This window comes from Schistocerca serialis, chromosome 2, assembly GCF_023864345.2.
Source record: "Schistocerca serialis cubense isolate TAMUIC-IGC-003099 chromosome 2, iqSchSeri2.2, whole genome shotgun sequence".
NCBI lineage: Eukaryota > Metazoa > Arthropoda > Insecta > Orthoptera > Acrididae > Schistocerca > Schistocerca serialis.
Window position 1 is genome coordinate 388,110,019 of NC_064639.1, and position 27,020 is coordinate 388,137,038.

General features: G+C 41.1%; 1 protein-coding gene across 11 annotated transcripts in view; it reads right to left on the minus strand.

Moving 5' to 3' along the window:
- The window catches only part of LOC126457214 (mitogen-activated protein kinase kinase kinase kinase 5), a 313,638-nt gene that overhangs the window by 1,253 nt on the left and 285,365 nt on the right, over window positions 1-27,020 (minus strand). For all 11 annotated transcript variants that reach the window (XM_050093332.1, XM_050093331.1, XM_050093328.1 and 8 more), the window contains 3 exons: window positions 14,728-14,811; window positions 14,554-14,646; window positions 80-206 (listed from right to left, as the gene is read on the minus strand). In XM_050093332.1, the coding sequence (XP_049949289.1) occupies window positions 80-206; window positions 14,554-14,646; window positions 14,728-14,811 (304 nt within the window). The remainder of the gene's footprint in view (window positions 1-79; window positions 207-14,553; window positions 14,647-14,727; window positions 14,812-27,020) is intronic.

Sequence of the window (27,020 nt, forward strand, 5' to 3'; positions counted from 1 at the left end):
AAAAGAAAAAAATATCCTGTCATCACAAAAAAGACAAGACAACAATGAATTGATAATTACAAGATTTGGTAGAACTTACTTGTCAGAACCAAGTAACCTGTATATTCTACTTTTATCAGTTATTTCCTGAGTTATCTCCCCATTTTTGAAACTTCTACCTTGCATTCCATGCTTGTGAAATGCAAGAACACTATCTGGTAGGCAGACTGCAAGAAGATAAGCATAACAGTAAGTACACTAATTACAATATATAAGGAATCAAATCTTCAACATAAGAAATAACCACTGAAGTATGTTTAAAATTCTTCAATGGCTATTGTAATTAACTGAGATCAATATACAAAAATTATTGATCCCCAACCTAGCATCATGTAACAGCTCTACTACCCTTTACAATGTTCTGGATGTAGAATGCATCAGTGAGCAATAGCCTTACCACAATAACTCACACGGGTTAGCCAGAAACTGTGGGTGTCGTACATTATATTTGGGGTCCATTATTTCAGGCAGTCTCAGAAATTATTAACAGTGTAAAATTCTGGGGACTATATAGGCTTGTCCAGATTTCCTACTGGCATGAATGTTTCTCAAGTAACTAGTTAAGGTTTTAGTCTAGTGGACATGAGATTTGTGATTTTGTAAGACAGAGCAGTCATCAAACTGTTAAACAACTTGCAAACTTGGAGTAAAGCTACTTATTGTAAAAAATCTGATTCAGGGCAGCTGTCATCTCAACCTAGGGGGGCCATTCCTGTTTCATTAAAACAACCCATCCCACTCCCAAAAAACAAAGAACAAAACTTCTTTCTGCTTGTACTGTATCTTGCAGACAATATTCCCACAAGGCTCCTTAAAATCTACAACGAGAACAATGCTGCACATAATTGAAGTATAGGCATCATGAGAAACAGTGGATTCCAGTTCTCCACAGCCCACGTTTGGTGTCTCCTTACATACTGTAAATATAAAAGTTGTTTGTGGGAGCATGCAAATACCTCTTGCCTTCTGACTGCTTCAAATGTGCAGGTGTTGCGATTCAGTCTCATAGACATTTGTTTGAAAATAGTTTAGGAATAGGCAAAATTGAGGCTGTACAGTATTTCCTGAATTATAGCAAAGCAAATTTTGGTCAGAAGCTGGGAAAAATGTTGGTGTCCCAATTTGTCAATGTTGTTGTTGTTTGTATAAAGGAAAATGCCAATGTGTCATTAGCACCCATGATGATTACAACTAATTACCAGGAAAGTACAAAATCAACAATATTTTTTATGTAAAAACAGCAATCGCTTTCATTCCAATGATAGCTGCACTGTGTCATGGCCCAGACTCCACAAAATGCCAAAAGGATTGAGGAGTCATTCTAATTCAACTTCCATCCATAACTCTTGAATATTGGTCATAGCTGGGTAGTGGCGTAAAATTCCTGGGTATATAAGTTGGGGTAAATGGCCAGGATAAATGCCTTGGAAAATGCCCAAAATTCATAAATGCCGAGCATTTATGCATTTTAAAGATTAACTGATAAGTGGAAGTTATAAAAAAAAATTTTAAGCTGATATTTTGTTTTGAAAAAGGTGTTTTGCAACACTGCTTCCTTAGTGGTTGGGCAACCAAGTTGAAAAAGTTACCTGAAAGTTAGGGGAAAGTTATTTTGGGAAATATATTAGACTATAAACATAAGTTTTTACATATTTAATTAGGTCAATTTTATCTTCAGAGGAATGCAATCATATGGAAGTTAGAGAAAGAAAGGAGCAGAATAGAAAACTATAGTCCGTCTCAAATGTTGCTACATCTGACAATAATGCCATTTTTTCCCACTGAAAACAATTTAATATTTAAGAATGAATTTATCATCAAGAAACACATGCCAGCTATTTAAAGCCTTCAGTAAGAATTTTGCTATTAATAATCATTCTTCAATAATATTTAGACATCTGACACGGATATAAAGTTTGTTACATTACAAGGCAATGACCTGGAGACAATGTTTGTGTGTGTGGTTTTTTAAACATTTTTAAAAAAAATATATATCACTACACAGCAGTCCAAAATGTGTGTGTGTGTGTGTGTGTGTGTGTGTGTGTGTGAGTGAGAGAGAGAGAGAGAGAGAGAGAGAGAGAGAGAGAGAGAGAGAGAGAGAGAAGTAGAACTGGTAAAAAGAAAAATTACATTATAAATGAGAAGTAGAACTGGTAAAAAGAAAAAGGACATTATAAATGAGAAGCAGCTGTAAGCAGCAAATGTCCTTCCTTGGTACAGAAAGCTGTAATGCTAGTAAAACAAAACCATGCTTCCCTCTCCTTTCCTTTTGTTCTTAGTAACATAGGCAACAAATTATATATGTCAATTGCAGTGTAAACATTTACTAACTTTTGATATCGTGAGTGTCATCCCATCCCTTATTTTAATAGGTAAATTACACATGCTAGCAGTAAAAACTATAAAAAATATTTGTTTATAAGTACCCAAATTTTGGGCATTTAAAATTGCTTTGGACAAATTCTCGGGCAAATGTCCATTTATAAATGCCCTGCCTACTGGGCATTTGCCTGGCTCACATCACTAGAGTTGGATTGAATGTTCAAAAATTCAATAAAGTCCTAGATATGTACAGAAAGATCTGCAGCTGCATCTACATCATACTCTGCCAGCCACCTAACTGTGTGGTGGAGGATACTTCTTGTACCACTAACTGGTCCCCCTTTCTCTCCTCCACTCATGAATGGCATGTGGAAGAATTATTGTCAATAAGCCTCTGTATTAGCTCTAGAGATGTATTTGGGAGGAGAAAATATGTTGCCCGACTCTTCCTGCAATGTGCTCACATGAAATTTCAACAGTAAACCTCTCAGCGATGTCTGTCATTGGAGTTTGTTGAGCATCTCTGTAACATTGTCACGCCAACTAAATGAATCTGTGACGAAATGTGTTACTCTTCACTGGATCTTCTCTATATCTTCTATCAGTCCTAATTGGTAAGGATCCCAGCTTGATGAACAATATTAAAGAATCAATTGAATAAGCACCTTGTAGGCCACTTCCTGTATGTATGAGCTAAATTTTCTGTAAGATTCTTCCTATAAATCTGAGTCTGGCATCTGCTTTTCCTATTATTTGTTTTACGTGATCGTTCTACTTAAGGTCGCTCTCGAGAGTTACTCCTAAATATTCTACGATAGATAGTTTCCAGCATAGTGCAGTTGTACAGTCCCCCTCCCCGTGTATGTGCATTATGTTACATTTGTTTACATTCAGGGTGAACCACCAAAGCCTGCACCATTCATCAGTCCTCTGTTAATCACTGTGGAAATCTATGCCATATTCTGGCATTGCTACTTTTGTATAGATGACCATATTATCTGCAAACAGTCTTAAAGAGGTTCTGACACTTTCTACTAAATCATTTATGTACATTGTAAACGTTAAAGATACAGTTACACTTCCTTGGGGTACTCTGGAAATTATCTTTACAGCTCTGCAATGAAGGCTTGAATCTAGTTGCAAATCTGATCTGATGACAACTCGAACACAGTATTGGTGAATACCAAGCTGGCTTTCACCCTCACCGATCCTGTGCAGAACAAATTTTCAATTTGAAGACAACACTAAAATACAAAGCAGTCAGAAACAGTCCGATCATTTGTTCCTTTGTTGATTTCGCAAAGGCTTATGATTCAATCGATAGGCAATCTCTCTTTATTATCCTTGAGGAGCTAGGACTCGATCCGAAAACCCTAAACCTTATCAAAGAAACGCTCACAAACACAACTTCTAAGATAAAATTCCTGGGTGAAATATCAGAGCCCTTCCTGATCAAAACCGGCGTCAGACAAGGTGACGGCTTGTCTCCACTCCTCTTCAACCTTGTCTTAGACAAAGTCATCCGAGAATGGGAAAAAGAACTGAAGAATCAAAATTACTGGAAGCCTATACAACTAGGAAGATCTAAAGATGGTATTAAAATTTCATGCTTGGCATTTGCAGATGACGTGGCCATTCTAGCAGAAAACGAGACCACAGCAATTAAACAGATAGACATTCTCAAAGAATGCGCCGAAAAAGTTGGGCTACAAATTTTCCTTCCACAAAACCAAATTCATCTGCTCAAAATTTGAAACTCAAAACTGACTACAAAATATGGACAAATTGAGAGAGTTCCATTCATTAAATACTTAGGCGAGGTCCTAGAACCCACAGGGGGAGAGAAAACTGCACAAAAAGTTCGACTGCAAAAACTGAAAAGAGCATACTGGAAAACCCACAACATCTACAATAAAAAGTGTCTCTCCATTCACTCAAAAATACGACACTACAATACAGTAATCAAGCCCGAAGCACTATATGCCAGCGAAACACTCACACTCCATAGAAAAGGCGACCTGGAAGGCATCCTGAAAGAGGAACGCAAAATTATCAGAAAGATTCTTGGCCCAAAAAGAACGGAAGATGGATACAGGTTACAGTCTCGGAAAACTACAGAAAAATTATCTAACCTCGCCGCAGACATCCGGAAAAGAAGACTAAAATTTTACGGTCATATCCACAGACTCCCAACACCCAGACTCTCCCACAAAATTTTAATATACATTGAAAAATTGAAAACCATACCCTGGATACAAGAAACCAAAACACATCTAGCAAATGCACAAATAAATTCTTCAGAAGTTATAAACAGAAATGTATACGGGCAAAAAATCAATAGTTGGAAAGTACAACCCGAGAATGAAGTTTGCAAGAGACAGGGGACAAAATGGACAGAGGAAAGAAAGAGAATTCATGGGGAAAGAATGAGAGAAGTTTGGAGAGTTAAAAAATTGAATCGGAAAAGCTTTGCGTGATCCGTATGGGTCCAATCGCACATTATATATATAAAAAACGTGTTTCATAATTCTACAACAGACTGAGATCAAAAATATACGCCTATAATTTCATGCATATCTCCTACGATCCTTCTTGAAAATGGGAATGACCTGCACTTTTTCAGGTTGCTAAGTACCCTTTGTTGCTCCTGCAATCTACAATAAACTGCTGTTAGAAAAGGAGCCAGTACTTTCACACATAATCTTTGTAGAATTTTGAAGGTATCTCATCGACTCCTAATGTCTTTCCACTACTAAGCGACTGTAGTCACCTTCTATTCCGTGATCTGTTATCTCAATATCTGCCATTTCGAATTTCATATGATGATTGAAAGAAGAGACCTGGTTACGATGTTCCACAGTGGAACAATTTCTCAAGACCGAATTCAGTATTTTGGTCCTCTCTCTGTTATCTTCAATTTTAGTGTCAATATGGTCACGGAGTGAATGAATAAACAATTTCAAACTGCTTATTGACTTTATGTAAGACCAAAACCTCCTAAGGTTTTTATTCAGATAGATTGGCAAAATTTCACTTTCAAAGTCATTGACTGCTTCTCTCATTGCTCTCCTTATGCTCATTCTTGCCTCATTCAGCTTTTCTTTGTCAGCTAGGTTTTGACTTCCCTTGAATCTGTGATGAAGCTCTCTTTGTTTACATAGAAATTTTCTAACAAGGCTATTAAATCATGGTGGGTCTTTCCTGTCCCTTAAGACTTTGCTCGGAACATACTTGTCTTAGGCATAGTGAATGAAGCTATTGAATTTTTGCCATTTGTGACCCACATCTTCATCCTCAACAATGAATAAACAGATACTCTGCAGTTTGTATCCTGTCAGTTTTGCTAAGAGTTGCTATCTCAGCCATATGATCCATGAAAACTTCCTCTTGTTAACTGATTCAATAAGTTCAGGTCTGTTTATTGCTAAGAGATATATGATGATACCTTCATGAGTTAGTTCTCTAATTAGTTGCTTGAAGTAATCTTCAGATAAGGCATGCAGAATAATGTCACACGAATCACTGTCTCTTGCGGCAGTTGAGAACAGGTGACCATAAGTGCTACACAATCAAACTCATGTCCATGAAAAGTTCCTCAAACAATACTGACATACTGTGGGAGTGAGGGAATGCAGCATTGTCTTGCTGAAAGCATAAGTCTCCTGCAGGATGCTATAGACAAACAAACAGATGCACATAATGTCACAGTACATTCCTATACAATTTGTCAATGAGAGTTGATCTTAAACAAATCAGAGGTCTAGTTTTACCCACGTAAACACACCCGGTTCAAGAATACATTGACCACCTGCCTGAATGGTGCCCTGTTGGCATCTCCACACAACATGCACATGCCTAGCTTTAATGTGGGCCATGGCTCATTAGTTCAGACACACTTTCCCTTCTTTGAGTGTGGTGGTGTTCCTGCATTCATTCTAATTTCTGTGTGCTGTGACAGGTGATGAGAAAAGGCACAGATGTAGGGTGGTGGCTTTTGTATTTCATAGCAACTGAGTAGATTGCTACATCATGGCAAACCTACATATTATTACACTGAAGAACTGAAGAAACTGGTACACCTGGCTAATATCGTGTAGGGCCCCTGCAAGCACATAGAAGTGCTGCACCACAACGTGCCATGGACTTGACTAATGTCTGAAGTAGTGCTTGTGGGAATTGACACCATGAATCCTGCAGGGCTGTCTATAAATCCATAATAGTACAAGGGGTGGAGATCTCTTCTGAACAGCATGTTGCAAAGCATCCCAGAAATGCTAAACAGTGTTCATGTCTGGGGAGATTGGTGGCCAGCAGAAGTATTTAAACTTAGAAGAGCGTTCCTGGAGCCACTCTGAATGTGTGGGGTGTCACATTGTCGTGCTGGAATTGCCCAAGTTCATCAGAATGCACAATGGACATGAATGAATGCAGGTGATCAGAAAGGATGTTTACATATGTGTCACCTATCAGAATCATGCCTAGATGTATCAGGTGTTCCATATCACTCCAACTGCACACGCTCCACACTATTACCGAGCCTCCACCAGCTTGAGCAGTCCCCTGCTGACTTGCGGGGTCCACGGGTTCATGAGGTTGTCTCCATATCCATACACGTCCATCTGCTCAATACAAACTGGTGCGCCTGCCTAATATCATGTAGAGCCCCCGCGAGATGCAGAATTGCAGCATGTTGTGCCATAGACTCTACTAATGTTGAGACTTGTCCGACAAGTCAACAAATTTCCAGTCATCAACAGTCCAATGTTGGTGTTGATGGGCCCAGGCGAGGGGTAAAGCTTTGTGTCGTGGAGTCATCAAGCGTACATGAGTGGGCCTTCAGCTCCAAAAGCCCATATTGATGATGTTTCATTGAGTAGTTCGCACACTGACACTTGTAGATGACCCAGCACTGAAATTTGCAGGAATTTGTGGAAGGATTGCATGTTGAATGATTCTCTTCAATCATCATTGGTCCTGTTCTTGCAGGATCGTTTTTCGGCCGCAGTGATGCCAGAGATTTGATGTTTTACCAGATTCCCGATATTCATGGTACATTTTGTGAAATGGTTGTATGGGAAAATCCCCACTTCATCGCTACCTTGGAGCTGGTGCATCCCATTGCTCATGTGCTGACTATAACACCACATTTAAACTCACTTAAATCTTGATAACCTGCTATTGTAGCAGCAGTAACTAGTCTAACAACTCCACCAGACACTTGTTATCTTATAGAGGCGTTGCCGACCACAGCGCTGTATTCTGCCTGTTTACATATCTCTGTACTTTAATACATATGCCTTTACAAATTTCTTTGGCACTTCAGTGTATAATCAGCAGTATTCATGGTGACCCTGATCATCAACTCAGCAGTTGGCTGTGAAAGCACTGGTCTTCCGCAAAACGAGATATTCATAGGACAAGAAAAATCTGCACATGGAAATGTAATATCCTGTGGTTCACCTATCTGTGTTCTCATTGTGAATAAAGGTGCTTACATCACTTCTTGCCAATCCATCACTTGACTTGCATGTCAAAGACCAATATAAGGTCTGCTGACATCGCAAATATGTGACACATCAAATCAGTCCATTTGATGTGACAAAATGAGTTTACTCTCTCAAAACAAAATAGCTGCCTCTAAATAAATTGCTGGTGAGTGTATAAGACAATTTCACGAGTTCCTTGTAAACATAGATCATACTCACTATCAGTAAAGCCATGACATTTCAACACATATTACACCTGGTGTGCAGGACAGGCACTGTGCTGTACCACCTAAAACAATTGTTCCCTGTTCTAACTTCTTCCACACCACCAGTAGTTGCCTGGCATTGTCACTAGCTTTGACAAACAAGAGAGAATAATTGTAGTCTTTCTCCAGTCCAAAAGAAATATGTTATTGCAAAATAAGTTGCCATGTTATTTCACATGTTAATCATTGATACACAAACATCAAGTTACAATACTCATCATATGTTAACATACAACTGTGTGAACAAATGTCTTTTAGGTGCACACAATGATCTTACATTGTACCATTATTCTGTGCTACATTCAGGAAATATCATTGGAATAAATGTCCGATGAAATTGGATTTCTTCAAGCCTTAGGTTCAACACAGGCCATGACACCACAACTAATAGTACCTAATTTAAATGTTACTTGGAAATATCCGCATTTAATTACATAGCCATATTTCTTATAATACCTGGCTGTTCCTTCAAAATTTTGGAACCCCATGAGAAATCTGAATGAATGCACTACACCTCCCGTAATTAGTAATATGTTTTGAATATGTAACACAAGGTCCGTGAAAATCATTACAACAAATGACAATAATATTTATTTGTTCCATTAAACATTTTGAATAATTCAGTGTTGTGCTTAGTGTGTGAGTGTACATGTACATGTGCACAAGCATACTTAGTTTTCTTCTCTTACTTCAAGTTTTACTTTTGAAGACTGTTGAAATAATCCACATTCAATCACAAGAACTTTTGGAAAATATTTGTTGTCTAGTCATAACCAATTCTGCCCTGCATCTGTAATCAGATGACTACAACTAGACTATTGGCAAATAAAACTGGGATACCAGGAAGAATAGCAAATAATGAAATTATACTTCTTTAACATATACAGTATAGTAAGAAGGATATGTGAATAAATTTTTAGGTGATTTGGGAGTATACAAAAAATCAGTACACAGAGTTGCCACTTCTGGCAGCCCCTTAACCCATTTGGGCACTGAATCAAACTGCAGTCTGGGTGACAGGTATGGGTATGCCATTCCATGCTGTTTCAGATATATCCCAGAGTTCATAAACTGTAATGGCTGGTAAGTCGCCACAAGCCATTCTCTCACAACCCAAGATGAGATGTTTTCAATGGGTGGGAGACCTAGAGAATTTCCTGGTCAGAGCACCAGTCGAATGTCCTCTTATCAAAATAGGTCAGGAGAATGATGGCGAAACATGCAGTCTTTAATTATTTTGTTGAAAGGTAACATCGTGTAGCTCTACAGGTAACAACTATGTGAACAAGACATGATCGTGTTCTGTACCCAATGGCATCCCATACCATTGCACTAAGTGCTTGGCCCATATGATGATGCAAATGCAATCAAGCAATGTTTGTTCTGCTCAGAGCCTTCACATAAGGATATATACTTCGTGATGCTGTATGCGGAACCACGACTCATCTGAAATGACAATGTGCTGCCACTCTTGTGACAAGTGTTGTCATTGGGCACACCTACCTGCTGTCACATCAAGTGAAGCTGCAACAATGCTCACCTTGGTGACAGTCCATGGTGCTTCAGACATTGTCACACTGATCTTGTGGACACTTGCCTTGGTGCAAACAAGGTCATTTCCTGATCTAAGGTACGAGATGTAGCTGCATGATCCTGCGTGGCCGAGCGAACAGTATGTCCATCCTCTCAGGGGTTAGTTGCACAGGGCTGTTGATATCCTACATGGTTGTTAGTGCAGCCCACCTGAACCCATTGATTCCATATTGACATGACAGTCATGGGATTATGACCAGTGTGAATAGCAATATTGTAGAATGATAGGCCAAAGACTCGATACACGAAATCCTGCTATTGTCAAATTCCGAAACATACTGGTAGTCATCTCTCCTTCTTGCATGAGGCACAAAAAAGTCTTCCCACAAACAGAAAACATTCATCTGCAATTTACGAGTGAGAAACCAGCTGCAAAATTTTTCCCTGTATGATGGATGTAGATGGTGTAGCACTTACATACACTACTGGCCATTAAAATTGCTACATCACGAAGATGACGTGCTACAGACGCGAAATTTAACCGACAGGAAGAAAATGCTGTGATATGTAAATCATTAGTTTTTCAGAGCATTCACACAAGGTTGGCACTGGTGGCGACACCTACAATATGCTGAAATGAGGAAAGATTCCAACCGATTTCTCATACACAAACAGCAGTTGACCGGCGTTGCCTGGTGAAACGTTGTTGTGATGCCTCGTGTAAGGAGGAAATATGCATACCCTCACATTTCCGACTTTGATAAAGGTCGGATTATAGCCTATCGCGATTGCGGTTTATCATATCGCGACATTGCTGCTCGCATTGGTCGAGATCCAATGACTGTTAGCAGAATATGGAATCGGTAGGTTCAGGAGAGAGATACGGAACGCTATGCTGCATCCCAACGGCTTGGTATCACTAGCAGCCGAGATGACAGGCACCTTATCCGCATGGCTGTAACAGATAGTGCAGCCACGTCTCGATCCCTGAGTCAACAGATGAGGAAATTTGCAAGACAACAACCACCTGCATGAACAGTTCGATAACGTTTGCAGTAACATGGACTATCAGCTCGGAGACAATGGCTGCGGTTACCCTTGACACTGCATCACAGACAGGAGCGCCTGTGATGGTGTACTCAACAATGAACCTGGGTGCACGAGTGGCAAAACGTCATTTTTTCGGATGAATCCAGGTTCTGTTTACAGCATCATGATGTTTGCATCCGTGTTTAGCGACATCATGGTGAACACACATTGGAAGCGTGTATTTGTCATCACCATATTGGTGTATCACATGGTGTGATGGTATGGGGTGCCATTGGTTACACATCTTGGTCACCTCCTGTTCGCATTGACGGCACTTTGAAAAGTTGACATTACATTTCAGACGTGTTATGACCCGTGGCTCTACCCTTCATTCGATCCCAAAGAAACCCTACATTTCAGCAGGATAATGCACGACCACATGTTGCAGGTCCTGTACGGGCCTTTCTGGATACAGAAAATGTTCGACTGCTGCCGTGGCCAGCACATTCTCCAGATCTCTCACCAATTGAAAACGTCTGGTCAATGGTGGCCGAGCAACTGGCTTGTCACAATACGCCAGTCACTACTCTTGATGAACTGTGGTGTTGTGTTGAAGCTGCATGGGCAGCTGTACCTGTGCACGCCATCCAAGCTCTGTTTGACTCAATGCCCAGGTGTATCAAGGTCGTTATTACGGCCAGAGGTGCTTGTTCTGGGTACTGATTTCTCAGGATCTATGCACCAAAATTGTGTGAAAATGTAATCACATGTCACTTCTAGTATAATGTATTTGTTCAATGAATACCTGTTTATCATCTGCATTTCTTCTTGGTGTAGCAATTTTAATGGCCAGTAGTGTAGTTTGGGCCGTTGTGGTAAAATGCCAATCATTTGCACACACAAACACAATGACAGTCTCACTGATATTTTGAAGAATGGACATAGTAATCATTGATTTCTACTAAAAATAAAGGGCTCTCATAAATGCACACAAGTGTTAAGAATTTTTAAGGCTGCTGGATGGTAATGTAAGGAGTGTTTCACACTGCATTTGAGCTAAACAGCTAGGAGAGATGATAATCTGTACAATACAATCAGCCAAGACTTATATCTTAAATATTTCTGCAATATACCCTAGAGAAAGTGAACAAGTACAGTAATGATACTAATACACTGACCAGAAGGGAAAATAAGTTTGATGGTTCCCTTGGTCTTTTATTCATAGATGTTGGTGATCATGTTGAGACAGATTAAAGAATTCAATATAGTCATCAACAGTTGACAAGGACATTGCATAACATATAAATAGGTAGAAATAACAACAAAAACAATCAATTATTGACAAAATTATTTAATTGAATGGATAAAAAATCTGCTTACCAAGTGGCAGCAGAGCACACACATAAAAGATGGAACTTCCTAGCAGATTAAAACTGTGTGCCGCACTGAGACTCGAACTCGGGACCTTTGCCTTTTGCGGGCAAGTTGGTTGGTTGGTTGTTTGGGGAAGGAGACCCAACAGCGTGGTCATCGTTCTCATCGGATTAGGGAAGGAAGGGGAAGGAAGTCGGCCGTGCCCTTTCAGAGGAACCATCCCAGCATTTGCCTGGAGTGATTTAGGGAAATCACGGAAAATCTAAATCAGGATGACCGGACGCGGGATTGAACCGTCGTCCTCCCGAATGCGAGGCCAGTGTTGCGGGCAAGTGCTCTACCAACTGGGCTACCCAAGTACGAGGTGCATTCAAGTTCTCAGGCCTCCGATTTTTTTCCTCCGGACTGGAAAGAGATAGAATCATGCGCATTGTTTTAAAATGAAGCCGCGTTCATTGTCAATACGTCCCAGAGATGGCAGCACCGTACGGCAGATGGAATTTTACCGCCAGCGGCGAGAATGAAGACTTAAAATGGCGACGTTTTCCTTACTTGAACAGCATGCACTCATTCATTTTCTGAATTTGCGTGGTGTGAAACCAACTGAGATGTGGATGCCATTTTTCAATCCAGAAACAAAGCGCCAGTCAGCTCAATGGAAGCACCCAGATTCACCGCCACCAAAAAAATTTCGGGTAACCGCCAGTGCTGAAAAAATGATGGTGTCCATGTTCTGGGACAGCGAGGGCATAATCCTTACCCATTGCATTCCAAAGGGCACTACGGTAACAGGTGCATCCTACGAAAATGTTTTGAAGAACAAATTCCTTCCTGCACTGCAACAAAAATGTCCGGGAAGGGCTGTGCGTGTGCTGTTTCACAAAGACAACGCACCCGCACATCGAGCTAACGTTACACAACAGTTTCTTCATGATAACAACTTTGAAGTGATTCCTCAGGCTCCCTACTCATCTGACCTGGCTCCTATTGACTTTTGGCTTTTTCCAACAATGAAAGACACTCTCCATGGCCGCACATTCACCAGCCGTGCTGCTATTGCCTGAGCAATTTTCCAGTGGTCAAAACAGACTCCTAAAGAAGCCTTCGCTGCTGCCATGGAATCATGGCGTCAGCGTTGTGAAAAATGTGTACGTCTGCAGGGGGATTACGTCGAGAAGTAACGCCAGTTTCATCGATTTTGGGTGAGTAGTTAAATAGAAAAAAAAATCGGAGGCCTCAGAACTTGAATGCACCTCGTACGACTCATGACCCATCCTCACAGCTTCAATTCTGCCAGTAGCTGAAGCTGTGAGGATGGGTCATGAATCATGCTTGGGTAGTTCAGTTGGTAGAGCACTAACCCAAGAAAGGCAAAGATCCCGTGTTCGAGACTATATCCGGCACAAAGTTTTAATCTGTCAGGAAGTTTCCGATCAATGAATGCTCTGCTGCAGAGTGAAAATCTCATTCTGGACACATAAAAGATGGTTGTAACTGACAAGCTTTTGGAGCCAGTGGCTCCTTCTTCAGGCAGAAGGGTTGAAGGGGAAGGAGAGCAGTGAAGGAAAAGGAGTGGAGGGGTCTAGGAAAAGGAGTAGGTTTTGGCAAAGTCACCCAGAACTGTGAGTCAGGGATGAGACGGGAAGACTGATTGTTGGGGACTGCATTGTATGAGATTTGAAAACCTGAGAGCTTAAAGATGGATGACAGGGTAATTTGCAAACAGAGATTACTGCTTAAACATCATGCATGAGTTAATAAGAGTGAAGATGTTTAAGCAGTAACCTCTGTCTGTGTATTTCCCTGTCTTCCATCTTTAAGCCCTCAGGTTTTCAAATCTCGTCCGATGCAGTCACCAACACCAACAATCAGTCTTTCCTTCTCATCCTGTAGGGTAAGTCTGTTCTGGGCGACTTTCCCAAAATCTACCCCTTTTCCTAGACCTCTCCAGATCTTTTGCTTCACCCTTCTTCCTTCCACTTCAACCATTCTACATGAAGGAGCAGCCCCTGGCTCTGAAAGCCTGATGGTTGTGTTCTGCTGCCACAATATAAATAGGTAGGAAATACAAAAAAACTGAAAAGCCAGAAACTGCTTGAAGGGTAGTCAGCTTACTTACACAGAGAGAGAGAGAGAGAGAGAGAGAGAAAGGGGGGGGGGGGATTACAGTATGAAGTGAAAAGAGATTAAAAAAAAGGTGAAGTGCTATTCACCTCAGATTGTCACTGTTTTTTATTTTATCAACAAGCAATTCCAACAAGACTAGTGTAATGTAAGAGCCAGTGAACTTAGCAGCTACAGATTATATACTTCACAATACCATACACATAAATTATCAGAACTGTCTATGTGAATCTAGTGGTGTTACTTCAGTGCCCACAATGTACATCACATTGATGCAATAACCCTTACTATGTATCTTACAGTGCTAATTACAAAAGTTGTACCAAGCATAACTGGAAAAGGAAAGTCTTGAAATAATTAATGTGGAGTTAACTTACCTATAGATTCAATAGCAAAATCGAACTGCATATGACCAATGTTTTTCTTTGATGTTACTGGTCGACCTTGGAGCGTAACGATTTTTACAGTTTCTGAAATGAAAATTATATTATCTTAGCATGACACTGATGTTGACAAATCTGAATATAGCGATAATTCATGTTGTTACTTACTGTCATAGCATACAAGGATAGCATCTTTTTCAAGTTGTGTTACATTCACTATGTTGAGGTTTTCCCGCCGAGGTATTACAGTTGCTGAAAATAAAAAGTGAGTATTTATTGTTTGAAAAATAATTATGGCTGAGGGAAGGGGAAAATCAGTTAACACATGAGTGAATTCAGTTATATGCACTTACTTTATGGTTGATTTATAATTAACACAATGATAGAGTACAAAAACATTATTCCAAATATTTAAAGTGTATCAACATCACATTGTAAAGTCACGGAGTATATAAGAAACATGATGTGATAAAAATATCATTCACTAAGTACAGGAGTCTTGAAGCATCAAACAGCTAAATAGAGAAGGCAACAACTAATGTACTTCCACTATCAAACTTGCATGTGATCAGGTAAAAAATAATAATTCACCCAACAGCACTATTTTAAGCAATCAATATTGTTTCATGAAAGGCTGCAGTGCAAGGCACTTAATAAATTAATTAGTTACAAAAGTTAGCAGATGCCTCAATAATAGAATGTGTATATCTAGTATCTTTTGTGACCTAACCAAAGCTTTCGTTACTCCCAATCATGATCAGCTTCTCTGAAAACTGACAAGCTACAATTTTCAAGAAAAGTCTCTTAGATCGATCTCATCATGTTTAGTGAACAGAAAACAGAGTACCTCTTAGTAACAGTGGCAAGTAATTCCTCTCTGGCTGGAGACACACTCAATTAGGTATTCCACACAGTTCAATATTAGGGCCACTACTATTTTTGCATTATATCAATGATATGCCACAACAGATTCCGTCTAATACCATTCTCTATGCAGATGACTCAACAGTGACAGTCTGCTGTAAATCCAATGAAGACTTAATCCGCCATGCTGAGCAGCCACTTGGGGAAGTAGACACATGGATCAAAAATAATAATTTGAAATTAAACTTCACGAAAACAAAGACTGTTCATTTCAAAGCAAAACAATCTGTGCAATGAATAAGTAAAATACACCATATGAACAAATAACTGGACACCACAAACTATGCCAGATGCCTTGTGTTCTATTAAATAAAAATATGTTGTGGAGTAGTCATGAGGAGAGCACACTGAGTCAAATGAACAGTCTCGTAATGTCGTGAAGATCTTATATTTCATGAAATTGAGCTCCTTGTTCTCCAGGACCTGAAAGAGCATTCCAGACACTACCTCCTTAAGTTATCCTGCCTGCTGACATCTTACTTACCCCTTGGAGCACCACTATCCAATTCCTATCCTATCCACAGTATTCCTCCTCATCAACCCCTTATATCACCCAGATCTTGCCCAGCTGACCTTTCCAACTTGCCACATCGCCCAAAACTCCCTCCCAACCCTCCCATAAAACCAGAGCCAAAACAATCCCAGAACATTGTTGTTAACCTTTCCAATAAACTCCTCAGCCTCACAGATGTTTCAGTTCTATCAAAATGCCTCACCTTCAGCCATATACCCAAATTTAACCATGCTGAACATATCAAGGATAAGTTCTTATCTTGATACCTGCAATGGAAACACATCTTTGCCACCAATCTCTCCAACCAAAGCCAACCTAATCCCAATACTGAACCCTGCCTCTCCCAGTTCATACCACCATCCCTCCCACCTAACCAACCCCTGATCACTTTCCAGGAATTCCTTACCTCTAACTTGACCCCACAATCTCTCCCCAGGTTCCTTCCTGCCTCAAAACAGATCCCAATCTAACCATCCTACCTGCAGACAAAGGTTCCACCACTGTTGTTACAAGCTGCAGTGGCTACCTAGTGGTAGGCCTCTGCCAATGTTTGACTACTCCACCTATAAACTCTGCCCCACTGATCCCATACCATAAGTCAAGAACAACCTCCAATTCCTGCTTAAAGCCTCAGGCACTCCCTTGAATCCATTTCCCTTCTCACTATTATGACACCCCACACATCGACCTTCTACATGCTTGACGAAATCCACAAACCCTACAACCTGGACGCCCCACTGTAGCTGGTTATTGCAATCCCACTCAAAGAATTTCAACTCTCATAGACCAACACCTCAAACAAAGCTCCCAAAATCTAGCATCTCACATCAAAGATGCCAACCACTTCGTTCACCAACACTCCACCTCTTTATGCCATGGAGTCCTACTCATCACTGTTGGCACCACTTTCCTATAAACCAACATCTCTCTCATCCATGGATTTGTCACTAGTGAAAATTACCTTTCCCAACATCCTTCAAATTCCAAACCCAATACCTCATTCCTCATGCACCTTACTAACCTATCCTAACACACCCTTTTCCTCTGAAGGGAAGGTATAGAAATGAATCCACAGCACAGCCGTGGGCACTCACATGGTGCACTTCTACGCCAACCTGTTTATGGTCCATCTAGAGGAAACCTTTCTATCCTTCCAAAATCTCAAACCCCTGGTCTGATTCAGGGTCATTGATGATGTCTTCATGATCTGGACACAGGGCCAAGACACCTTATCCTCATTCCTTCACAATCTCAACATCATCTCTCCCATCTGTTTCACTTCATCCTCCTCAACCCAGTGCGCCATGTTCCTTAATGTTGACCTCCTCTCCTCTGGTAGCTCTATCCACTCCTCTGCCCACAGTAAACCCACCAACCACCCGGTACCTGCATTTAAACAGCTGCCCTCCCCCTTCCAGATTGCTGCTTTCATTCAATGCGAGAGCTGCCTTCTGGCTGGATCAACCTGAGACAGCGGTCCAGCGTGTGTGAGGTGTGCTTACGTGTGTGTGTGTGTGTGTGTGTGTGTGTGTGTGTGTGTGTGTGTGTGTGTGTTTTCTATTCTGAAGAAGGCTTTGGCCAAAAGCTCAATGTATACAGTCTTTTCATTGTGCCTGTCTGCAACTCACCATGTTATCTTTCCTGTGAGTACCAATCTATCCTTTTAACAATACTGTAGATATAATCACTGATTTAGCTGTAAAAAACTATATATTATGCATATTTTGTTTCAGTCATTAGGTATAGTATAATTTTCTGGGGATCTGAGAGAATTAATCTATTCAAGGTCTTTACACTACAAAAACAGGTCATCTGAGCCATGGTTGGAGCTAAAAAGAAACAACACTGCTAACCTTTATTTGAAAATCTAAACCTAATGTTCATTACAAGCATGTATGTATATGAGACTACAATCTTCACAAAGAGAGAACCAAAACTTTTTGATGGCAATTGCTTCTTGTATTAGTATGTCACTAGACACGGAGCATGTTTGTCTAGTCACATTCTCAAACTACATAAAAGAACTACACACTGTATTGGCATGAAATCTATAAATAAAATTTGGAAGGAGAAATATATCTAAAAAATACAGAAGAGGATTTGGAAAAATATGTGAAGAGTAAATGTTACTATAGTGTAAGAGGTTTCTTGAATGATAACCATGTAAGATAGTATCTGCCTAATAAAGTAGTAACATACAGATTATTATTATATTGGTAGGGAGGACACAGCATGTTATCTTGGGTGGGGAGTCATCGTCATATGTAGAAGTGACACTGGGTGTGCCCCAGGGTGGTATGTTGGAACGCTTGCTGATCATGTCACATATTAATGACCTTGCAGAAAATTAATAGTAATCTCAGACTTTTTGCAGGTTATGCCGTTATCTATAATAAAATACTGTCTATGTAATGGAAGGAAACATTCCACGTGGGAAAAATTATATATACAAACAAAGATGAGGTGACTTACCGAACAAAAGCGCTGGCAGGTCGATAGACACACAAACAAACACAAACATACACACAAAATTCAAGCTTTCGCAACAAACTGTTGCCTCATCAGGAAAGAGGGAAGGAGAGGGGAAGACGAAAGGAAGTGGGTTTTAAGGGAGAGGGTAAGGAGTCATTCCAATCCCGGGAGCGGAAAGACTTACCTTAGGGGGAAAAAAGGACAGGTATACACTCGCACACACGCACATATCCATCCACACATACAGACACAAGCAGACATATTTAAATACAAAGAGTTTGGGCAGAGATGTCAGTCGAGGCAGAAGTGTAGAGGCAAAGAAGTTGTTGAAAGACAGGTGAGGTATGAGTGGCGGCAACATGAAATTAGCGGAGATTGAGGCCTGGCGGATGACGAGAAGAGAGGATATACTGAAGGGCAAGTTCCCATCTCCGGAGTTCGGATAGGTTGGTGTTGGTGGGAAGTATCCAGATAACCCGGACGGTGTAACACTGTGCCAAGATGTGCTGGCTGTGCACCAAGGCATGTTTAGCCACAGGGTGATCCTCATTACCAACAAACACTGTCTGCCTGTGTCCATTCATGCGAATGGACAGTTTGTTGCTGGTCATTCCCACATAGAATGCATCACAGTGTAGGCAGGTCAGTTGGTAAATCACGTGGGTGCTTTCACACGTGGCTCTGCCTCTGATCGTGTACACCTTCCGGGTTACAGGACTGGAGTAGGTGGTGGTGGGAGGGTGCATGGGACAGGTTTTGCATCGGGGGCGGTTACAAGGATAGGAGCCAGAGGGTAGGGAAGGTGGTTTGGGGATTTCATAGGGATGAACTAAGAGGTTACGAAGGTTAGGTGGACAGCGGAAAGACACTCTTGGTGGAGTGGGGAGGATTTCATGAAGGATGGATCTCATTTCAGGGCAGGATTTGAGGAAGTCGTATCCCTGCTGGAGAGCCACATTCAGAGTCTGGTCCAGTCCCGGAAAGTATCCTGTCACAAGTGGGGCACTTTTGTGGTTCTTCTGTGGGGGATTCTGGGTTTGGGGGGATGAGGAAGTGGCTCTGGTTATTTGCTTCTGTACCAGGTCGGGAGGGTAGTTGCGGGATGCGAAAGCTGTTTTCAGGTTGTTGGTGTAATGATTCAGGGATTCCGGACTGGAGCAGATTCGTTTGCCACGAAGACCTAGGCTGTAGGGAAGGGACCGTTTGATGTGGAATGGGTGGCAGCTGTCATAATGGAGGTACTGTTGCTTGTTGGTGGGTTTGATGTGGACGGACGTGTGAAGTTGGCCATTGGACAGGTGGAGGTCAACGTCAAGGAAAGTGGCATGGGATTTGGAGTAGGACCAGGTGAAACTGATGGAACCAAAGGAGTTGAGGTTGGAGAGGAAATTCTGGAGTTCTTCTTCACTGTGAGTCCAGATCATGAAGATGTCATCAATAAATCTGTACCAAACTTTGGGTTGGCAGACTTGGGTAACCAAGAAGGCTTCCTCTAAGCAACCCATGAATAGGTTGGCGTACGAGGGAGCCATCCTGGTGCCCATGGCTGTTCCCTTTAATTGTTGGTATGTCTGGCCCTCAAAAGTGAAGAAGTTGTGGGTCAGAATGAAGCTGGCTAAGGTGATGAGGAAAGAGGTTTTAGGTAGGGTGGCAGGTGATCGGCGTGAAAGGAAATGCTCCATCGCAGCGAGGCCCTGGACGTGCGGAATATTTGTGTATAAGGACGTGGCATCAATGGTTACAAGGATGGTTTCCGGGGGTAACAGATTGGGTAAGGATTCCAGGCGTTCAAGGAAGTGGTTGGTGTCCTTGATGAAGGATGGGAGACTGCATGTAATGGGTTGAAGGTGTTGATCTACATAGGCAGAGATACGTTCTGTGGGGGCTTGGTAACCAGCTACAATGGGGCGGCCGGGATGATTGGGTTTGTGGATTTTAGGAAGAAGGTAGAAGGTAGGAGTGCGGGGTGTTGGTGGGGTCAGGAGGTTGATGGAGTCAGGTGAAAGGTTTTGCAGGGGGCCTAAGGTTCTGAGGATTCCTTGAAGCTCCGCCTGGACATAGGGAATGGGGTTACCTTGGCAAACTTTGTATGTGGTGTTGTCTGAAAGCTGACGCGGTCCCTCAGCCACATACTCCCGACGATCAAGTACCACGGTCGTGGAACCCTTGTCCGCCGGAAGAATGACGATGGATCGGTCAGCCTTCAGATCACGGATAGCCTGGGCTTCAGCAGTGGTGATGTTGGGTGTAGGATTAAGGTTTTTTAAGAAGGATTGAGATGCAAGGCTGGAAGTCAGAAATTCCTGGAAGGTTTGGAGAGGGTGATTTTGAGGAAGAGGAGGTGGGTCCCGCTGTGACGGAGGACGGAACTGTTCCAGGCAGGGTTCAATTTGGATGGTGTCTTGAGGAGTCGGATCATTAGGAGTAGGATTAGGATCATTTTTCTTCGTAGCAAAGTGATACTTCCAGCAGAGAGTACGAGTGTAGGACAGTAAATCTTTGACGAGGGCTGTTTGGTTGAATCTGGGAGTGGGGCTGAAGGTGAGGCCTTTGGATAGGACAGAGGTTTCGGATTGGGAGAGAGGTTTGGAGGAAAGGTTAACTACTGAATTAGGGTGTTGTGGTTCCAGACTGTGTTGATCGGAATTTTGAGGTTTTGGAGGGAGTGGAGCTGGAAGTGGAAGATTGAGTAGATGGGAGAGACTGGGTTTGTGTGCAATGAGAGGAGGTTGAGGTTTGCTGGAAAGGTTGTGAAGGGTGAGTGAGTTGCCTTTCCGGAGGTGGGAAACCAGGAGATTGGATAGTTTTTTGAGGTGGAGGGTGGCATGCTGTTCTAATTTACGGTTGGCCTGTAGGAGGATGCTCTGAACAGCCGGTGTGGATGTGGGAGAGGAAAGATTAAGGACTTTTATTAAGGATAGGAGTTGACGGGTGTGTTCATTGGCTGAGTTGATGTGTAGGTGAAGGATTAGGTGGGTGAGGGCAATGGATTGTTCAGTTTGGAATACTGTCTGAAAGAAGCTGCATAAATATCCTGTTAGATCGTGATAAGATTTCAAAGTGGCTCAAAGACTGGCAACTTGCTTCAAATTTTCAGAAATACAAATTTGTGCACTTCACAAAATGAAAAAAACACAGTGTCCTATGACTATAATCAATGAGTAACAATAGGAATTAGCCAACTCTTACACAGACCTGGGTGTAACACTTTGTAGGGATATGAAATGGAATGATCACATAGGCTCTATTGTGAGTACAGCAAACAATAAACATTGGTTTATTGGTACAACACTGGGGAAGTACAATCAGTCTACAAAGGAGAGTGCTTACAAATCATTTGTGTGACCCATTTTAAAAAACTGCTCAACAGTATTGGATCTGAATCAAATAGGACTAACGGGAGATATTGAATGTATACAGAGAAGGGCAGCACGAATGGTCATATGCTTGTTTGACCTCCGGAGAGCGTTACAGTGACAACGAAAAACTGAACTGGCAAACTCTTGAAGATATATGTCAACTATCCTGAGAAAGTCTACTAACAAAGTTTCAAGAACCAGCTTTAAATGATGAGTGTAGGAATGTACGAAAACCCCGTACATATTGTTCACATAGGGATCATGAGGACTAAGTTAGAATAATTACAGCATACACAGAGGCATTCAAACAATCATTCTTCCCATGCGCCATATGTGAATGTAATGGGAAGAACTCCAGTAACTGGTACAATAGGACATACCCTCTGCCAAGCCCTTCGGATGGTTTGCAGAGAACAGATGTAGATGTAGATAACCATAGATTATTTTTTAATGGTAACTATGTCAAATAATACATGTCTGACGAAGTAACAACATATGTAGTATAATTTTGGAGTAAGTTTATTAGTCTGTATGTACAGGGGATAGGCAAAATAATGTGAACACATTTACTTATTTGGGATGGTTTATCAATAAGGGGTTGGACCCCCATTTGCTCGTAATATGGCTGTGATGCTTCTTGGAATACTGGCATTTAATGATTGTATAGTCTCCAGTGGAATGTTATGCCACTCTTCAATCAGAACCTCTTCTAATTCCTGTAGTGATGAGGGAGGTGGAAAGTTGCTCCAGAGTCTGTGCTCCAATACTGCCCACAAGGATTTGATCATGTTCAAGTCCGGGGACTGTGCTGCCCAAGGAAGACACTGCAGTTCAGTTGCATGCTCCTCATACCACGACTGTACTGTTCAGGCTCTGTGAATAGATGGACTATCATCCTGAAATATGGCATCATTGCTGGGGAACAACATTTGAATCATGGGGCGCACCCGATCACCTAACATGATCACATAATCTTTGGCTGTAACACGGCCTTTGAGAGTAATGATGGGACCAGCAGAATACCATGATATGGCTGTCCAAACCATCACATTTCCACCTCCCTGCTTAACAGTTAGAGTCAAGTAATTCGGATTGTAGGCTTCTTTTGGCATTCTCCAGATGTAAACCCAGCCTGAAGTTAGAAATAACAAAAATGTGTTTCTACTGATCAGCCATGCAGGATTTATGTTCCTGACACCACATTTTACACTTCTTGATCTTGGCTGTCATCACTAATGGTTTCAGTATAGCAGCTTGTCCATGAATATTCACTTTATGGAGTTTTCAGTGGAAAGTGTCAATAGATATGGGGTCTCAAAGATTTCTATTGAGCTCTGCAGTCACTTTAGCCACCAAAGTTTTGTATAGTTGACACAATTCATGTTAGCATATGACGATCTCTGTCATTTAATTCTGATTTGCAGCCACTACTATGCTTACACTATGATGTCTTCCCATGTTTTGTGTAGGTTGTCATGACTGTTGAAACAGTTGCTCTTTAAACGTTCAATAAATTGGCTGTCTTGGTTACTGGCACTCCAGTTATTGGGGCCCTCATAATCCTCCCTCTTTGGAAATCTGTAGGTCTTTCATTGCATGGTGACCTCAGCCTCCGAATGCTAACACAAAGTGTGCACTACTCGTAAACAGCCTGCACTGATGCCTAGTGCGTACTGAATATGCACACTCCAGCAAGACACGTACCTTATGCTAACACAAAGTGTGCACTACTCGTAAACAGCCTGCACTGATGCCTAGTGCGTACTGAATATGCACACTCCAGCAAGACACGTACCTTACCTACGTTGTTGACAGTCAAACACAACCTTCCCATTACTACCACTGTTCACATCATTTTGCCTACCCCTTGTAATGTTGGAACTGCCAAGTCACCCATGAGACAATCTTCGATTGTAAAGGGGCATTTTATGTGATGATAAAAATTTGATTCACACACACAAAAATTTATGATAAAAATTTGATTGTGTTCTTTGTCGGAGCACATGTGCTGAAATTTGGTAATGATGTGTACACACACACACACACACACACACAGGTGGGCTGTTGGGCAGGGATGTTGCAACTGAGAGAGTGAGAGTGAGAGTAGAGGAGGGGGAGGGGGGGGAGGGGGAGAGGGAGAGAGAGAGGGAGAGGGGGAGGGGGGGGGGGGAGAGAGAGAGAGAGAGAGAGAGAGAGAGAGAGAGAGAGAGAGAGAGAGAGAGAGAGTGAGTTTGCAAGCCAATAGTTTTGAGATTTGGTTGAAATCAGTGGAGCAGGGTTGGCAGAACCCCCAGAGTTGCCATGGTTTACTAAATAAATGTAAAACAGTAGTGACAAATGAGATGGTATGCTGTCAAGACAAAACATCGAAAACTAACCCCCCCTAAAATAAAAATAAAAAATGGTTTATTGCAGCCAAATATTTGCATATTATATTAAAATGGCTGTAACAGTTTCTGGTTGTCCTCCATTTTCAATATAAAAATGCTCACTGCTACTCTCATAGTCACACGGCAAAAATGGTCGAATCTGTCATCTCTAAACAGAACATCCCTTCCAATCACTGTAACACCTTGACATAATTCTGTGATAACAATTTGTTTAGAGTCTACTATGAATGCATATGCATAGCCGCTTAGCAATCAAAGAACATCACCTTCACCTAACATTTGTTTTTCTTTGGGCAAAGCAAGTTTCCCCTGCACGCTGTTATGGAAGTGTCTTTTTTGCGACTTAAGTTGATCCTGATTAAACCCTCCTCCCTCCTCCTCCTGCTAATCCCCCCCTCTCCCCCTCCCTCCCTCTCTCCTCCTCCTCCTCCCTTTAGCAGTAATGCAAACAGAAATATTTGCAATTCACTAACTTCAATTTTCACAGGACAAGTTCATATCAGTCTCTTTCTGAGCAGTATATCTAGCTGTTAATTCATGGACTTTGTTTAAGACCATATGAACTCTTTCTCCACTGTAGCTGACTGTTGGTGTAGAAAGTCATCTAGACCCCACACCTTCACTGACCTATGCACTAGCCTCTTCACAATGCATGATTTTCTCCTTGCACTACAGACAATTCATGGTGCCCTCTCTGTGTGCTTGGTTAAGCATAGGAAATGTTTTCACAAAATTTGTTATGTAGTATGCAGTACTTACAGACACACACACACACACACACACACACACACACACACTTCAAATGCTTGAATAGCACACAATGTATTGAATTTAAATTACGAAAAGAAAAAATAACACACAGCAGCACATGAAGCAGAAAAAAGGAAATATAAACCTAAAAAAATATGACTGGAAGAAAGTGCAAAGTGGCACACCAGGAATTGTTAGAAGGGAAATATAAAGCTATAGAAGCATGCATGACAATAAGAAAGGTAGATGCCATATATAGAAAAATTTGTGAAACCTTTGGAGAAAAGTAAAGCTGAGATGGCAAACCAGAGATGGGAAAGCTGAAAAGTAGAAAGGAAATTACCAAAGGGGCCATACAAAAGAAATAAGCATGAAGACAATATTATGGAAAGGCAAGAAGAAGCAGACAAAGAGGACAGGGAAGAAATGAAACTGTGAGAATAATTTGATGGATAATTTAAAGATCTACCTTGAAACAAAGCACCAGGGGTATACAACATTCCCTGAGAATTACAGAGATCTTTGGTAAAGAACATATCACAAAAAAATACACCATCTGCTATGCAAGGTGAAATCTTCTCAGACTTCAAAAAGAGCGTAATAGTTCAAATTCAAAGGAAGGGAAATGCTACAGATGTGGATGTTACACAGAACCATCAGTTTAATAAGCGACAGCAGCAAAATATTGAGGAAAAAAAAAAAAAAAAAAAAAAAAAAAAAAAAAAAAATTACAGAAGAATAAGAGGACTGGTAGAATCCAACTTCAGGGAATATCAAGTTTCCATTCCAGAGAAATGTAAGGACTTTTGATACACTCCTGCTTTTACAACTTACCTAAGAAGAAAGAATCAAGGGAGGCAAACCTACATTTGTAGCATTTGTAAATTTACAGAAAACTTGTGACAGTGTTTACAGGTACACACTGTCTGGAATCCTGAAGGCAGAAAGAATAATTATAAGAGTGAATGGTTATTTGGTACTAGCACAGAAATTAGACTGCAATTATGAGTTGAAAGGTGTGAAAGTGAAGCAGTGGTTGAGAAGGTAACGAGACAGGTTCGTAGTCAATCACTCATGTTATTAAGCTGAATATTCTGCAAGCCGTGAAGGAGATCATGGAGAAATTTGTAAAGAAATTAAAACTCATGGAGAAGAAATTATATCTCTGAGGTTTGGAAATGACATTGTAATTCTGACAGAGACCACAGAGGACACAGAAGATCAATTGAACAGAGTGGATAATGTCTCGAAAAGAGGTTATAACACGACTCTCACAAAAGTGAAATAAGGGTAGTGTAATGTAACAAATTAAATCAGGCAACTGGTTAAGAAATGACACAGAAAAAGTTGTAGCCGAGTTCTGTTGTTTGAGAGGCCTAATAACTGACAATGGTCAAAGTGGAGATGACATACAATACAGACAGGCAGTAGAAAGATAGGCATATTTGAAAAAAGATAAATTTGTCAACACTGAATACAAATTTAACTGTTGGAACATCTTTTCTGAAGATATTTGCCTGGAGTGTAGGCTTGTATGGAAGTGAAACACAGATGATAGACAGTGCAGACAAGAAGAGAAATGAAGCTTTTGAAATGTGGTCTTACAGAAAAATTCTGAATATTAGATGTGCTGACTGAATAACAAGACAGAGGGGGGGGGGGGGGGTTATGGCAAAACAGGACTAAAAGAAGGGATCAGTCGCTAACTAACAGCCTGATGCAACAATGAATTGCCCATTCAGTAAATGAGGAAAGTGTGTGGAGTAAAAACTGTAAAAGGAAGATAAAGGTTTGACTATAGTTTGCAGGTTCAAATCAATATAAGTTGCAGTAATTATGCAGAGATGAAGAGATATGCACGGCATACTTTAGCATGGAGAGCTGCAACAAACCATATTCGGACCGAAAACCTCAGCAACAACATGAAGAAGCAGGTTCACAAACACTGAATTAATTTCTATTGGCAAGAAACTGTGTAAAAAAAGTCTGTCCAGTTACAATTCATTGTGGAACACAGTATCTACTGCTTCATATGTATTACTTTTTAATAAA